The sequence below is a fragment of the Emys orbicularis genome, chromosome 4 (genome assembly GCF_028017835.1).
Source record: "Emys orbicularis isolate rEmyOrb1 chromosome 4, rEmyOrb1.hap1, whole genome shotgun sequence".
Lineage (NCBI taxonomy): Eukaryota > Metazoa > Chordata > Testudines > Emydidae > Emys > Emys orbicularis.
The window spans coordinates 63,430,512-63,445,796 of record NC_088686.1 but is presented as its reverse complement, the minus strand read 5'-3'; the positions used below and the strand labels follow the sequence as shown (position 1 = coordinate 63,445,796).

Sequence of the window (15,285 nt, the reverse complement as noted above, 5' to 3'; positions counted from 1 at the left end):
AGGAAAGATAACACACTCCTTGTAAAAAATAAAAGCACCCAATGCAAACACAGCCATTGGCTGTGAAAGTCCATTTGGACAAGTTCCCATACAGGAATTTATTGCTCCAAGGAGTCTGGCTGGGCCAAGCCATGTTTTTCCCATGCTAAAGTATTCATAAGAGAATTAACATATCTAGCTGTGCTAAAACCCACGGAAAGTATAATGGGCCAGACTGTATTAATATGCTGACAGCCGGGCTCTTTTTAAAGCTATCCAATATTTCCAGTGTGGGCTGTGCTCCTGAATCCAGCCCAATGTCGTACCTGCAGTAGCTTGTGAGTAGCAGGGATCAGTTCCTGATCATTAAACAGCAGCAATCCACAGCCAGGAGCCAAACACTGCCTCTTTAATACATACGCCCCCAACACATACACCTCCACATACTGCAACTCCTTTGGAGCCTTGCTAATCTACAGGTGCAAAGTGTAGCTCAATTGTTTTACAACCCTGGATTTGCATGGTATACACTGTAAACTACACCGTACTTTCAGGCAGACACTGGAAGTGATTAGACTACAGCAGAGGAAGCCATGCTCCAGTCCTGCAGAATGGTAATAACATCCGAGGAGAGAGAAAACTGTTAGTCCACATGGCCTGAAACAAACTCGGGCCCTAAAGTTAGAGCCGGTGTTAAGCTTCTGCCTCACTTTCACCCTTTATCACACCATGACCCTGCACATTCAGCCATTACATCTGGTCCTTCTCCGATGTGCCCCAGAATCCTTTGCACCTGTGCATCAGAAGAGGTGTCAGGGGTAACGCTGACCAGTGTTACAGTTCACGGAGAACTCCTGGAATCAGAGAAGACTAGCTGCAAGTGATGGGTCAAATCCACTTCCAGAAACCCAGATACAAGGGAACTGGAGCAGATTCATGATCCTTGCTCCTTCTTCAGACAAGTGCTAACAACCACTATAATAGCTCCTCCCACCCCATCCAGATTGCTAACCACTGTGCTAGCACTTTGGGAGTAGGGAACGTGTAGGAATCAATTGAAACAAGAGAGAAGCAAATCTGATGGCACCTCCTTGTATTTTGCCTTATGAATAACCTAAAACTTGACCTAGGGGCACTTCTGTTAAGTACTACAGACACCAAAGTAGACTCAAGCTGCCTGAGCAGCCCCTCGCCTGCTCTCCCCACACTTGCACTGATGCACAAATGACACAGACTTGCAACACAAACACCCACATGCTGGGCTTTTCTTTCCCACCAGGTTCATTTTCCTCTTGAGGTGTTAGATTCAGATGAGGTTTTGGGATGGATTTAGAAATGCACTCATCGCCTTGGCTGAAACATACACACACGTGGAGATGAATCCTTCTTCCCACTGCAAACTCAGAGACAACCCCCAGGTAAGATTGGGAGAGGCTGCTAATGGGTGCACTGGTTACTCGAGTGAGGAATGAGACAGCAGGAACGTTTTCCTAATCGACTGGGGCAGCAGCAGGGCTCCAATCTCCCCACCCAATCTCTTGCTGGTTCTTCCCCAATATAGATTTCCCCTCTACCACCTTGTAAGGAGTGCTTTATGTGGCCACTCCTTTCAGCCTGACCTTTCCCCAAACTACTGCCTTGCTCTCCTCCAGTCCTAAGGTCTGACCTCGGCCACCTGAAAACAGATTCTTCTACTCTGCAGAGGCATGTGGTGTCCAGACACGGCTGGCTTTCCCTGAACTGATCCAACCACCACATTACCCCACCATGACCAAAAGTAAGAGCCTCTTCACAAAATCCCCATTCATACCAATAGAAGCTTCAGGAAGATTTGAAACCAGGCTGCTGTCTGACATCCTCCTGGTTACAGAGCCAAAAGATCTGAAATTGCACCTCTCACCTGTGTGCCCAGCCAGCTGCACCCATGAATAGCGCTTCTTGAAGGGGCTGATGACTGGCAAGTTGACCATCGTTTTAATTGTATGCCATGATTTTTTCTGTAATACAGAGGAGAAAAACAATTAAACAGGGCAACCTCTGAAATGCCCCTGCACCTGCGACGTGCCAAGCAATCCGAAACGTGTGCACTCGGCTCCACTGCCCCCTGCCTGCTCCATAAGTGCCATAAATGCCCACGGTAGAGCTGGCACTACATCCAACATGATCACCACTGAAGAGATGGATGTCATGCCACGTGGGCTATTCAAGATACTTGATTAACTTTGAAAATAAAGAAAAAATGCCCCTTAAAACCCTGCTGGCCATAAGAAAACAGCCAGCAGGAAATTTAAAAGTGGCACTTTGTGATGCACATGGCATAGGCCTGTAATTCCCAGCATGGGTAAACCGAGGGTATGTCTACACTGCAAAAAAAAAAAATCCCACACCAGTAAGTCTCAGAGACCAACTGACTCAAGCTCATGGGGCTTGAACTACACAGCTAAAAATAGCAGCGTACCGACAGGAGCCCAGGCTCTGAAACCCAGTGAGAGGGGTTGGGTCTCAGAGCCGGGGCTCCAGCCCATGTCTGAACGTCTAGACTACTATTTTTAGCCCCTAGGCTGAGCCCCCTAAGCCCGAGGCAGTTGACATAGGCTCTGAGGTGCCTTGTGTGCCTTAACGTGCCTTAGAATCATAGGATTGGAAGGGACCTGAGGAGGTCATCTAGTCCAACCCCCTGCTCAAAGCAGAACCAGTCCCCAACTAAATCATCCCAGCCAGGGCTTTGTCAAGCCTGACCTTAAAAACCTCTAAGGAAGGAGATTCCACCACCTCCCTAGATAACCCATTCCAGTGCTTCACCACCCTCCTAGTGAAATAGTGTTTCCTAATATCCAACCTAGACCTCCCCCACTGCAACGTGAGACCATTACTCCTTGTTCTGTCATCTGCTACCACTGAGAACAGTCTAGATCCATCCTCTTTGGAACCCCCTTTCTAGGGTGACCAGACGTCCCGATAAAATCCCGATTTCTAGGCATTTGTCCCGTGTCCCAACCAATGTCCCGATATTTCGCACTCCTGTTTTTGCTTTGTTTTATTTCCCTTTTTTTTTTTTGCTCCGCCGGTGGGACCCACTCCCCTCCCATGTGTCCCGATATTTTCTTCATCCCTACCCCTTTCAGGTAGTTGAAAGAAGCTATCAAATCCCCCCTCATTCTTCTCTTCTGCTGACTAAATAATCCCAGTTCCCTCAACCTCACCTCATAAATCATGTGCTCCAGCCCCCTAATCATTTTTGTTGCCCTCCGCTGGACTCTTTCCAATTTTTCCACATCCTTCTTGTAGCGTGGGGCCCAAAACTGGAGGCCTCACCAATGCCGAACAGAGGGGAACGATCACGTCCCTCAATCTGCTGGCAATGCTCCTACTTATACAGCCCAAAATGCCATTAGCCTTCTTGGCAACAAGGGCACACTGTTGACTCATATCCAGCTTCTCGTCCACTGTAACCCCTAGGTCCTTTTCTGCAGAACTGCTGCCTAGCTATTCGGTCCCTAGTCTGTAGCAGTGCATGGGATTCTTCCTTCCTAAGTGCAGGACTCTGCACTTGTCCTTGTTGAACCTCATCAGATTTCTTTTGGCCCAATCCTCTAATTTGTCTAAGTCCCTCTGTATCCTATCCCTACCATCCAGCATATCTACCACTCCTCCCAGTTTAGTGTCATCTGCAAACTTGCTGAGGGTGCAATCCACACCATCCTCCAGATGTTCAATAAAGATATTGAACAAAACCGGCCCCAGGACCAATCCTTGGGGCACTCCTCTTGATACCAGCTGCCAACTAGACATGGAGCCATTGATCACTACCCGTTGAGCCCAACGATCTAGCCAGCTTTCTATCCACCTTATAGTCCATTCATCCAGCCCGTGCCTCTTTAACTTGCTGGCAAGAATACTGTGGGAGACCGTATCAAAAGCTTTGCTAAAGTCAAGGAATAACACGTCCTCTCATCATAGAAGGCAATTAGGTTAGTCAGGCATGACTTGCCCTTGGTGAATCCACGCTGACTGTTCCTGATCACTTTCCTCTCCTCAAAGTGCTTCAAAATTGATTCCTTGAGGACCTGCTCCATGATTTTTCCAGGGACTGAAGTGAGGCTGACTGGCCTGTAGTTCTCCGGATCCTCCTCCTTCCCTTTTTTAAAGATGGGCACTACATTAGCCTTTTTCCAGTCATCTGGGACCTCGCCCGGTCGCCATGAGTTTTCAAAGATAATGGCCAGTGGCTCTGCAATCACATCCGCCAACTCCTTTAGCACCCTCGGATGCAGCGCATCCGGCCCCATGGACTTGTGCTCGTCCAGCTTTTCTAAATAGTCCTGAACCACTTCTTTCTCCATGGAGGGCTGGTCACCTCCTCCCCATACTGTGCTGCCCAGTGCAGCAGTCTGGGAGCTGACCTTGTTCGTGAAGACAGAGGCAAAAAAAGCATTGAGTACATTAGCTTTTTCCACATCCTCTGTCACTAGGTGCCTTAACGTGCCTTGTGTGGTCGCAGTGCAGCGCTGGGAGAGTTTCGCTCTAAAAAAACCCCACCTCCATGAGGGGCGCAGCTCCCAGTGCTGGGGCACTGTCTACACAGGCGCTTTACAGCGCTGAAACTTGTTGCGCTCAGGGGGGTGTTTTTTCACACCCCTGAGTGAGAAAGTTGCAGCGCTGTAAATTGCCAGTGTAGACAAGCCCTAAGACTCACTGATGGGGGAGGGGAGTGGCAGGGGTTGCCGCATAGATATACCCAGACACACATCAGGTCTGCTCAAGCTAATGCCTAAAAATAGCAGTGTGGACATGGCAGCATGGGAGTCGGGCTAGCTAGCATGTTGGGCTAGCTGCCCCGAGTACGTATCCAGGGGGTTGAGCAGGATTATACTCAGGGGGCTAGTCTGAGCCACCACCCACCCCACAGTGGCCACACTGCTATTTTAAAGCACTCATTCAAGCAGAGCTAGTGCATTTCTGTCTATGTGCACTGGGAATTACACCGCCCAGCGGCTGGGTAGATGTGCCATAGCGTTAGAACCACGTTTTGCATAGGATGCAGATGCTCTTGTGAGTACATATGTATTCATATTCATGCACACCTGAGAAATGGACATGGGAGGCCCAACACTGTAAGCGCCACCGGCTCTCCCACAGGCCTTCAGTCTTGTCTCACAGGCCTAATCCTAACCAGCAGGTGTCATCTGCAGAGTTTCAGAGGTAGAGCTACCCTTATTTCAGTTCTGGGGTTGCCAATCCCCCTCTGGCACCCACTTAAAGTAGGATATAGAACCTTTTCTAGGTTGTGGAGTTTTCTTTCTTCTCCTTCTCCCCCTCCCCCAGCCTTGTTACATTTTAACAAGACCAGTCATTGCTACTGCCACCTTGCTCGGTCACCTCTGTGCAGCTGCTCTGTTTCAATACTATAGCAGGCAGAAGGGGAAATACAGCAGCTGCTGGGAAACAACTGCTGAGTGGACGCTCAAAAGAAAATAGCCTTTAAAAAGAGAAGCCAAAAAGGTCTCACCCTCTGGAACTGAAACTGAGGTGAGTAAGAATAATAATCCATCATAACATTTACACATTTATATAGCAATTTTCGTCCTGAAGGATCCCAGAGTACTTTGCAAACTAGATGCACAGGAATCATTTCACCCAACACTGAAATGCAGCCACTGCAGGAGTTGGACACAGCAGCTGTTTAACAACCCACAGCAAATCTATACAACATATGCTACTCAGCCTTTTGGCTAAGATCAAGTGTAGCCTAAGCTTCGGGTGTGATTTTTTTCAGATGGCTCCCAGTGACTTCAGTGGAAGCAGATTAGGTCTATGCCAAACACTTTGGAAAATCCTATCTTTAATATCTACTGTATCCTCTATCGGGGGATTTTAGCTTACAGCTGCAGGGGAACTGATCCATCTCTAACTTCTATGATCCGAGGAAGTTAAGAATACAAAAACTGACACTGCAGAAAAAAGTCTGTAGGCAGAATGTACTTCAACAGCAAAATTTAGCCTGCCCATCATTTTCCACCCATGCTCTTTTATCTTGTTTATAATAAGGTCTTCTCTACTTATGTTGGTCAGCATGTGAATAAGAAAACACTATGGATGACTTACAAGTGCAGCAGGAAGTAGTGTTGGTGATGCAGTAGGTGACACACTTTCTTCAAAGGGCTTGTCTACACAGGAAAATTATACCAGTCTAAGGAAAGTTATGGATTTAAACACTATAGTTATACCAGTATAACACACACACACCATGGACACTCTAATTCTAGAAAAAGAGAGCCTTTTCCAGGTTAGCTTATGTTGCTTTGGTAGCAGTTTAAGCTAAGCCCCAAAAAGCCATTCTTATTCAGAATAAGTGTGTCCACACGGGGAGTTATACTGGCATAACTATAATGATTTAACTATGCCAGTATAACTGGAAAGTTACCCACGTAGCAAGTCCTTAGTCAGTACTAAAGAAATGTTCCAGAATGATGTTAAGGGATTAGGGTGACCAGATAGCAAAAAATCAGGACGGGGTAGGGTGTAATAGGCATCTATGTAAGACAAAGCCCTGAATCAGGACTGTCCCTATAAAACTGGGACAGCTAATCACCCTAGAAGGGACATGGTGTTGCTGGAGGTGTTCTCTCTCAGAGGATACATAAAACTGAGGTCTTGGCCATTTGGGATCGTGAAAAATCCAACAGCACTTCATGCAAAAGCAGGGATGTTATCCAAACTGGAATTTAGCTAGGACACTCTGGAAGTCTAAATTCCCCTGCAATTTCCAGTGGATTTCATGTTCTTCATTATTTGTCCTAAACTATTCTGTAGCATTACGGTGTTTAACAACTGCTGGACTCCCTCCCAGAGGTGGCTGCACTGCAGTGGTAGGGGAAATTCCTCTTATATACAGTTTATAAACTGCTGTGGAATCCTTCTGAATGAAAGGTACTATGTAGATGTAAAGATGTCTGATATTCTTCTTCTTCAAGTACACAATATAGTATCTTTTTCTGTAGAGTCTACTTTCTAGCTTTAGCAGATAACAGAAGCACTCTCTCAAAACATCAACTACTTTTCTGTTTCCATTAAACATGGCCAAGGTCCTCAATTACCAAACACGCAGTCAAAATCAAAGGGCTCAGAAGACTCCCTTTGATGCAGCTTCCACAGAAATCAAGCTTTTCGATCCACCTCTGCTTTCAGTGTAGAGCTCCCCTTTTCTTCCCTCATCCCCCAATGAGAAATCAGCTGTGCCCTGCACCCTTACCATATAGATCACACACTCATTTTAATGTCCAACCTCTAACATTGAATGCTGTCTGCTAATGATTCATAATACACATTGTATACAAAAATGTTGAGAAGCAGAGCTTTTCTAGGAATGCACGTCAGCTTTCAATGTACACAGCACATTCCAGTGGCTTTCTCTCCTCCGCCCTCCCACCCAGCCTGAAGCAGCTACAGTGAATGCTTGCACTGTGGGTGTGAAAGAGACACAGCGAGCCAAATTCAGCCTTAGCATCAGCAGGCATAGCTCCCATTGACTTCAACAATAACTGCACCCACTTAGACTAAGGCGGATTTTGAGCCGATGTGTTAGAGATGCTCCTGGAGTAAGCACTTGCCTTTCAATTTCTCACAGACACTGCACAGACACTTCCCTCCGAAGGAAGAGAAAACATGGCGATCAGGCCATCAAGGAAAGGACTGCTGCTCTGGAATCCAGAGCCATCGCTGGATGTTACTATCAACAGGGGTTTCCACAGATGAACTCTCCCCTCTATCCCCCACTGGAATTTCTAGAGTCCAGCCTCACTGAAGAGTCTCTGCTGGCAAGCAATAAGGGTTGAGTGCTCTTGGAGTAGTGGTGTGAGTAGGAGGGTGAGCAGAGTGTGGGTCTGTTGTGGGAAGAATCTTTCTCACTTCTATTTCTAAAGCAGGATCTCTTCCTCTTTGTCAGGGATGGTTTTATCAGTTTTCAAAGTGCAGCTTCATGCAGCAATGGGAAAGGGGATTGTAGCAACTGCTTAACACATGTGCTCTCTCTTGCACGTGCTCTCTCTTGCTCCCTTATCCCTCTGTTCTTCTAGGTACCTAATCAGTATTCTATGCCACCTGTACACATCCAGAGAAGTTCCAGTTTCCCTACACCTCTATGACCTGAAAAAGGGAAAGCCTGGCTCCACTGATTCACTTTTATCTACTTCATGGGATCAATATAGCTCATCAATAAATTAAAAGCCCCCAAAAACCAACATTAGAATTGGGATCTGTGAAATTATTACCTACTCATGTAGGGGGCCTAGATAGCCCTAAACAGAATGCATGGGGAAAATGGGGGGAAATTCCACATAAAAGTTTGCTGGTTTGTTTCTCATTTTTCAATCAATTTGAAACTTACCAACCAGATCTAGTGCCTAAGCAAGTTAGTCACAAGCAACACACAAGAGTTGGTAACTGAAGCAGTAGATCCATGATATAATTAAGTTCCACATCTTCAGCAGACAGATCTTACCAAAATTTAGCATGGTGATAGTGAACTTTAAAAATGGGGATTTGAAAAATAAAAAGAGGAAGCCAGTCAAGATGACTCTAAAGGCAAACATGAGGAAATTATAATTCTTAGACTCAGCATTGAGGCTACTGAGGAAACCCATAACAGGAGACACAGATGGTATGCAAGATAGGAAGAAGGAAGGTAAAGAGGGGGAAAATGCCATCTCATATCAATATCAAGCATGGAGAGATCACCTCAGAAGACAGCCTTTACACACAGGACATTCCAATGACACTAAGACTGGCTAGGAGGAGAGCGGAAGAGAAATCATGAACTTCATGGAGGGTGATAACTGTGTAAGGACGAAGCTGGCAAATGGGCGGCAGTGAATTTGGGGACTCATGGTCTAGTATAATCCTTCTCAGCTGTTCTGGATCATCTTGAGCATTCTAAGCCCTTATCAACATGAAACATAGTGCTCAAGGGAGGCACGGCAGTAGCCCTGTTCCAGAGCAGGAACCATGGAAAGCTTGCTCTATCCTGGCGCTAAAATGCTCTGGCATGACATTGGCCAGATAAGACAGGCAATTATATTGCCAACCTACTCATCGCTTGGTACACACAGCTCCTGCCTACATGCTTGAGCCATTCTGAAGCTCTGGAGATGGACAGAACACTTCTGGCCATTGGTTCTTGCCTAGATGGCACCCCCACAAGTGCTGCTTATGGTAGGTCCATTGCTTGTGTGACCATATTTTCTGCACAGCATCCTAGGTTCAGGATAACCCAGAATATACCAGAAGTCAGCAGGAGAAGGGATGAGAATAGAGAGAAAGCTGTGGATTTGCTTGGATATTTAAAAGGACAATGTCAAATCACTGAGTTCCCTCCCTCAATGAGTCTATACTAAAACTTTGAGAGGCAGATATACTCTGCCTCCAGGGGACAGAAGAGGAAAAACAAGATCCCCCCCCCCCCACACACACACAGTTTTGTGAAAGGCTCACATAAATGAATTCCAGTCTGACAAACACTTATGCCTGTATATAACTTTCCTCACGCAAGCAGCCTCACTGACTTAAAGGCTACACATATGCACAAGTGTTTGCAGAATCAGGCCCTACTGAAACAGTGAAAGTAACTATACAAAAGTGCTGGCTAATACACCAAGTAAACAAATGGAAAAATACTCCCCACTCCCAAGATCTGTCAGTTCTAATAATCTTAGGAGTTATTTGAAACTATTGTAAGTTAAAAAAAATTCAGACAAAAACGTGACCTAAATTGACAGCATTCCTTAAACTATTCATTTTTTCCATTCTCAGCAGCAAGGTGGAGGAGTACTTTTGCCAGATTTGGTCATTTTTCACAACAATTTTGCAAGGCTACAGTAAACACTGATCCTTGAATCCTTTTCCCAAGAAAGCCTCAGCAGCTCTTTTTGTCTGTGATCCTGCTGCTTTTTTTCCCCCCGGAGAACTCACGCTACATAATGCAAGCCTACACAAGCCCGCAAAGAGCTATTATGACAGCAAGAAACAAAAGGAAGGGGGAAGATTTTCTTTATAATCTTTTTTTAAACATTTATAGAAAGAAAGTGAAATTGATTGCCATCCATCATCACTTATACCCTGTTCCCCTCTTTACATCATTTGGGCTGCTTGTGTAACTTTTAGGCCCTGGTCCTGCAACTAGATCCATGCAGGTGGACCTTGGTCCCACGCAGAGGCTATGACCCCAACAGGGCTATGTATAGGCATATGGGTACTCTCCTGTAGATTCAGCTGCAGGAGCAGGACCTATAATTGTTAAAAGATTACAATGTTGGTGCAGTGAGGCGGCCTGGCTCCCAGTCGCCCCTGCAAGGGATGAGCCAGAACAGCCGCCAGAGTGGGCGGAGTCACCGCCGCCTGTCACCGCCCCCCGGAAGTCAAGGGGCGGGACAGGAAGTATAAAGGCCCGGCCCCAGCGCTCAGTTGCCATCCGACCGCGGGGGAAGACAGACGCTGGTGCCCGAGCTCCTGCTGGACCGAGCCCGGTATCCTGAGGAGGACTGGCCGAGCCTGCCCCGAGCCCGGTATCCTGAGGAGGACTGGCCGAGCCTGCCCCGAGCCCGGTATCCTGAGGAGCGGACTGAACTTCCCCTCACCGAGGGTCCGGAGGAGCCGCCCAACCTACCCAGCGCTCGCTGCCCTGAGGAGCCCATGATCTGGGACACGGCGGACGAGGCTAAGGACGTGCAGGTACCCATGGAGGAGGAGATGGGAAGTGGCCCGGGGATAGCAGACCCCGAACCCATGTCAGTGTGTTGCGGTCAGGATCCCCACTGACCTAGCATTAGACGGACTGCTGCTGACAGGGCCCCGGGCTGGGACACAGTGGAGTGGGTGGGCCTGTGTTCCCCCCTGCCACCCCACGCCGGGTGGCAGTCTCTCCTCCTCCCTTAGCCTGAGCCCCTGAACTACTGTTTGTTTGCTCAGCCCCTGCCTGAGGGCCTGAGCCCCTGAACTGCTGTTTGTTTGCTCAGCCCCTGCCTGAGGGCCTGAGTCCCTGAACTACTGGTTGCTTGCGACCCCGCCCCGACTTCGGGCTTGGATCTGCGAGACTGATCTGTTCCCCAGCCTCGTGTAGTGAGGCGGCCTGGCTCCCAGTCGCCCCTGCGAGGGACGAGCCCTACCCCGGACGTCTACAGTTGGTCTCAGGTTAATACTTAATAGACAAGTGTTCACATGACACAAATCATATATTGTGAAACTGGCACTGAGTGGAACCCTTGCTGGAAGTCTCTGCACTAGAAGCTAACACTTGAATGTGCATGTAGGAGGCTAACCTACCTACACATCATTGGAGTTGGCCCTAGGCTTGCAAAATAATAATAATTTTTGACATTAGAAAATGTAGGATAAAAGAATTGCTCAGACCATTAACAGAAACAGCATTCTATGAGCAGGGAATGGGTAGGTAATCAGTTAATCACGAAGAATATGATTGCATTTAGGGACTAGTGCTGTGTTTCATGTATATGCATATTACTCATACTCCAATATCTCTTTTCTTCTTGTACCCACTTCGTCTTTCTCTTCTGCTGTTCTCATTTGTCCCTCACTCTTTTTCCTTCATATTCATTATGGGCTAGATTCTACTACCCATATTCATTCTGGGTAATGCCTTATTCTGCAGGTAGTCCCACTGAAATCAATGGGGCTATTCATGAAGAAAGCTACTCCTCATTGTGAATAGAGTGGCAAGATCTAGCCCTGTATAATTTAGTCTTTATTAATATTTGTACTGAAAATTATAGCTCTTTTGAACTTTGCATATTTTTTGCAGTTTTATTATATTTACTTAAGTTTTACTGTATGTACATTTCTTTATTTAAAAAAAACAGCAAAGCTAATATTTATTTTTTAGAAAAACAAGTTTATAAACCTCAATAAAAATGATTTAACCATGTCTTAAAAAACCGAACTCCTTAACTCTTTTGAGAGCATCACTTTAGGTTATTAAAAGTGGAATCACTCTGAAATCTACTTCATTTTTCATCCTTCCTACTGTTTGTTTACCTTTTGCCTGTAATTCAGTTTGGATGGTGAAACTAATCTTGTCAGTTTCATTTTGCTTCTAAGCATTCTCTCTTTGTGGTTCTCATGTACTGTTATTAGCTTAGTGCTGCAATGTTGGACTTGCAAATGCACAAAACCTAATTACGGAGCCAAACTTACAGGGCTTCCCCCCCCCCCCCCCAAGAAATTAAAACTAACCAGGTCAAATTTGGGCATTGACCATCCCAGTGCATATACGTCAATCAATTAATACCTACAGTTACCCCAAAAAAGGTTTCTAGAGAAACCCACTGGGACTAGACAGTTGCCAAGTCCAGGCAGGCACTAATCTAATTTAAATAAACTGCAACTATATCTGCCTACTTATGAGTGACCATGACCAATTCACTGCAGCATTATGAGAGCTGGTCATAAAGATTCTGATTAAATAATTTTTTCATTGGAATTTGCCAATTTGTCAAAAATGAAATGTTCCATAGAGACAGTTCAATTTCAACAAAGTTCCTCTAGATTCCAGGCAGGATTCTAATGGTTTCCTGCCAGCTTACCCACCCAGCTCCTTGCCTGCTGGGGAGCCTGGGTTTCCACAGTCCATGGCTCCAGGACAGTTGACCAGGTGGACTGCCTCAGAGCCTGGCTCCACCCCCTTTTGAAATATGGAAATCCATCACATAGCAGTTTCTCTACCCAATTCTAGTATAACAACAATGAATTTGTAATAGCGAGGGAGATAGCCTCTGTGTTCTTTCAATCTTGGGCTTACCCACATTACTTGTCATTCCACACCCAAGGGGTCACCTTCTCCTGCAAGGCACTTGTTTGCTCCATTTCAAGTTTCCCTACCCTGCCCTGCCAAGGGACCATCTTCTGCTGGGTAAGAAGAAAAACTATTCAGTGTAATTGCTAGTTCTTTCTTGGTAGTCCTGAACAGATTCTATATAACTCTTTGTCAACTTTCATCCTAAATTCAGCCCTACCTCCCTCCTCCCCCAAAGATTGCTCACCACCTTTTGCAAATATCTCTTTGTAAATCCCATCTCATCTGCTGTACAAAGATGTTTCTGCAATGTTCATAGTCATCCCAGTTATGATGAGGGCAGGGGAAAAGTGAGAAAGAAAGGCATTGAGCTTGTCCCTGAATCAAACCCACAGAGACGGACTGTATTGACAAAGTGCTGTCCAGCTGCAGTCATGCAAATAGCAAATCCTACACATTTGCTTAATCCTGCTACACATTTGTCTGTGGCTTGTGCACTTGCACACAAGAAAGAAATGCAGCGGAAAGAAATGTAGCCACCTCTGGTTATGAAAGAATTATGTTTATTAGATATTTTTCCCCCTCAATAGGTACAGACCAGTTAAGTAAGCTGGCAAGTTTGCGAGGTCAGATTTTAGGCCCTGGAACAGTTTTAATATACCAGATATAGTGAGTAAGATTTTGATCTTCCTTTGCAACTGAACTTTCTCAGATATACAGAAACAAGTTAAAACGTTCTCCTCACAGCCTATTAAGATTCCAGGACTTTGTCCTTTATTGCCCAAATCAAAAGTGTTTATAAATTAGGGCTCTCTCTATGCTCTGAGAACTGGAGATACCCACAGGACTAAAGTACACAATGAGGCAGAAATGGAGAAAAGGGATTGGGGACAATGGGGCTCTGGCCCTTCTCACATACTTGCTGGAGGGCAGCATTGCTACTCCACATTTAGGGGGAAATGGATATGGAAGTGGCTCCCACAGAAGTCAATAGGGGCCCTGGGTGAGGAAGTGAGGAGTACAGTTTGGCCCACAGCTAAAGAGCGTAATGTCCAAAACAAGAAACAAGCCTGCAGACACAATCTAGGGCACTGTTTTTTTCTGATTTCAGTAGCCAGTCTCCCCATTTTGGCCCCTTATTAAAGGATTCCAGCATCCAGGGTTGAGGAGCTAGTAGCTGCCAAGTACACTGCCCACTTGTTTGAATCAAATATGAATTACAGATTTTGAGACAAAAATCTTTATGCGAAGGAGTAAGTCAATAACAGGAGTGCCACCAGGGCAAGCTCTGACAAGAGAATGTGAACAAACATGCACACACCTCTTAAAAATCAAGGCTGCAAGCACAGCAATTGAACCAGTTCCCAAGCCAGGGCAGGGCTCTTCCCGCAAATAACTTATGTTATTACCACAGCTTGCTCCTTCCCCTCACTGTGAAAGAGAGGAGAATAAGAAAGAGGGATCTGGTACACAAAAGAGAAGAGGATTATTCCTCAGCAACCCTTCCAGTTGAGCCTGTTTGACACCAGACAACGAGGTAGGTAGGCCTAGATTCAAAGCTTAGTCTACTATGCTGACTTCATCTGCATAGTCAGGCACAGAGCCCTACAACAGAAAATCTACTGGAATTTAGGGGTTGCAGCTGTAGATAATGGGCCACATCCTGAGCTGTCATATGTCACTGTAGCTCCATTGACTTCAATGGAGCTAGGCCAATTTACACCTAGCTGAGGATCAGGCCTAGTAACTGCAGCCCACTTTCTGCCATTGGATCAATGCTGCCCCAAGAGTGATTGGCACTGACCAGAGAGGAAGTAAAGTCAGGGTGGCTGGATGATGCGCTGATTCAAGCATATCACTGAGCAACCTCTGCTAGTGGGACTCCTTTGCAGCCCTAACCCCACTGACATCGACACCCCCCCGTGGAATCCCCAAGAGAGAGGCGGCAATGTCAACACTGCCTGCCTTCCAACTGAGTGAATACCCCTGTGGTGCAGGGGTGCCAGCTGCAGCAGGGAGATTTAATCTACACCTCCCCTTGCCAACATGGCTGATTTTAGCACAACCCTAAGGAAGAATGGATGGCATAGGGGGAAAAAAACCCCACAATTGTGTGTATTATAGGGGCATCTTCCTGATCAGTGTCGCTAATCAGACCACTAAGCAAAAAGTGTTACTACAACTCAACCTCTCTCTCTCTCTCTCTCTCTCTCTCTCCTACCACCCAACTTGTGAAGATATTAACAGACTGCACCCAACCCTTGATGCTTCCGGTTTCTGCACTCAGCCATGGCTGAGGGACACAGATGCTCACACATGCTTTGGCAGGTGTATCCTCTGTCTGCCGGGTTCTGATTTCCTGTTTGTACCATAGTCAGGACAGGCTGGCTAGTCCTTCAGAGAGATGAGAAATATTCAGTGATATAAGCCAAAACAAAACAAAAACAAATAAAAAAACCTTGCAAGACACAAACCTCGGGTCCCCACATTTCCCCCTCCACCAT

General features: G+C 46.2%; 1 protein-coding gene across 1 annotated transcript in view; it reads right to left on the bottom strand.

The window, feature by feature from the left end:
- The window catches only part of ITPKA (inositol-trisphosphate 3-kinase A), a 53,509-nt gene that overhangs the window by 11,714 nt on the left and 26,510 nt on the right, over positions 1-15,285 (bottom strand). The window contains exon 2 of the mRNA XM_065404261.1: positions 1,880-1,976. Within this exon, the coding sequence (XP_065260333.1) occupies positions 1,880-1,976 (97 nt within the window). The remainder of the gene's footprint in view (positions 1-1,879; positions 1,977-15,285) is intronic.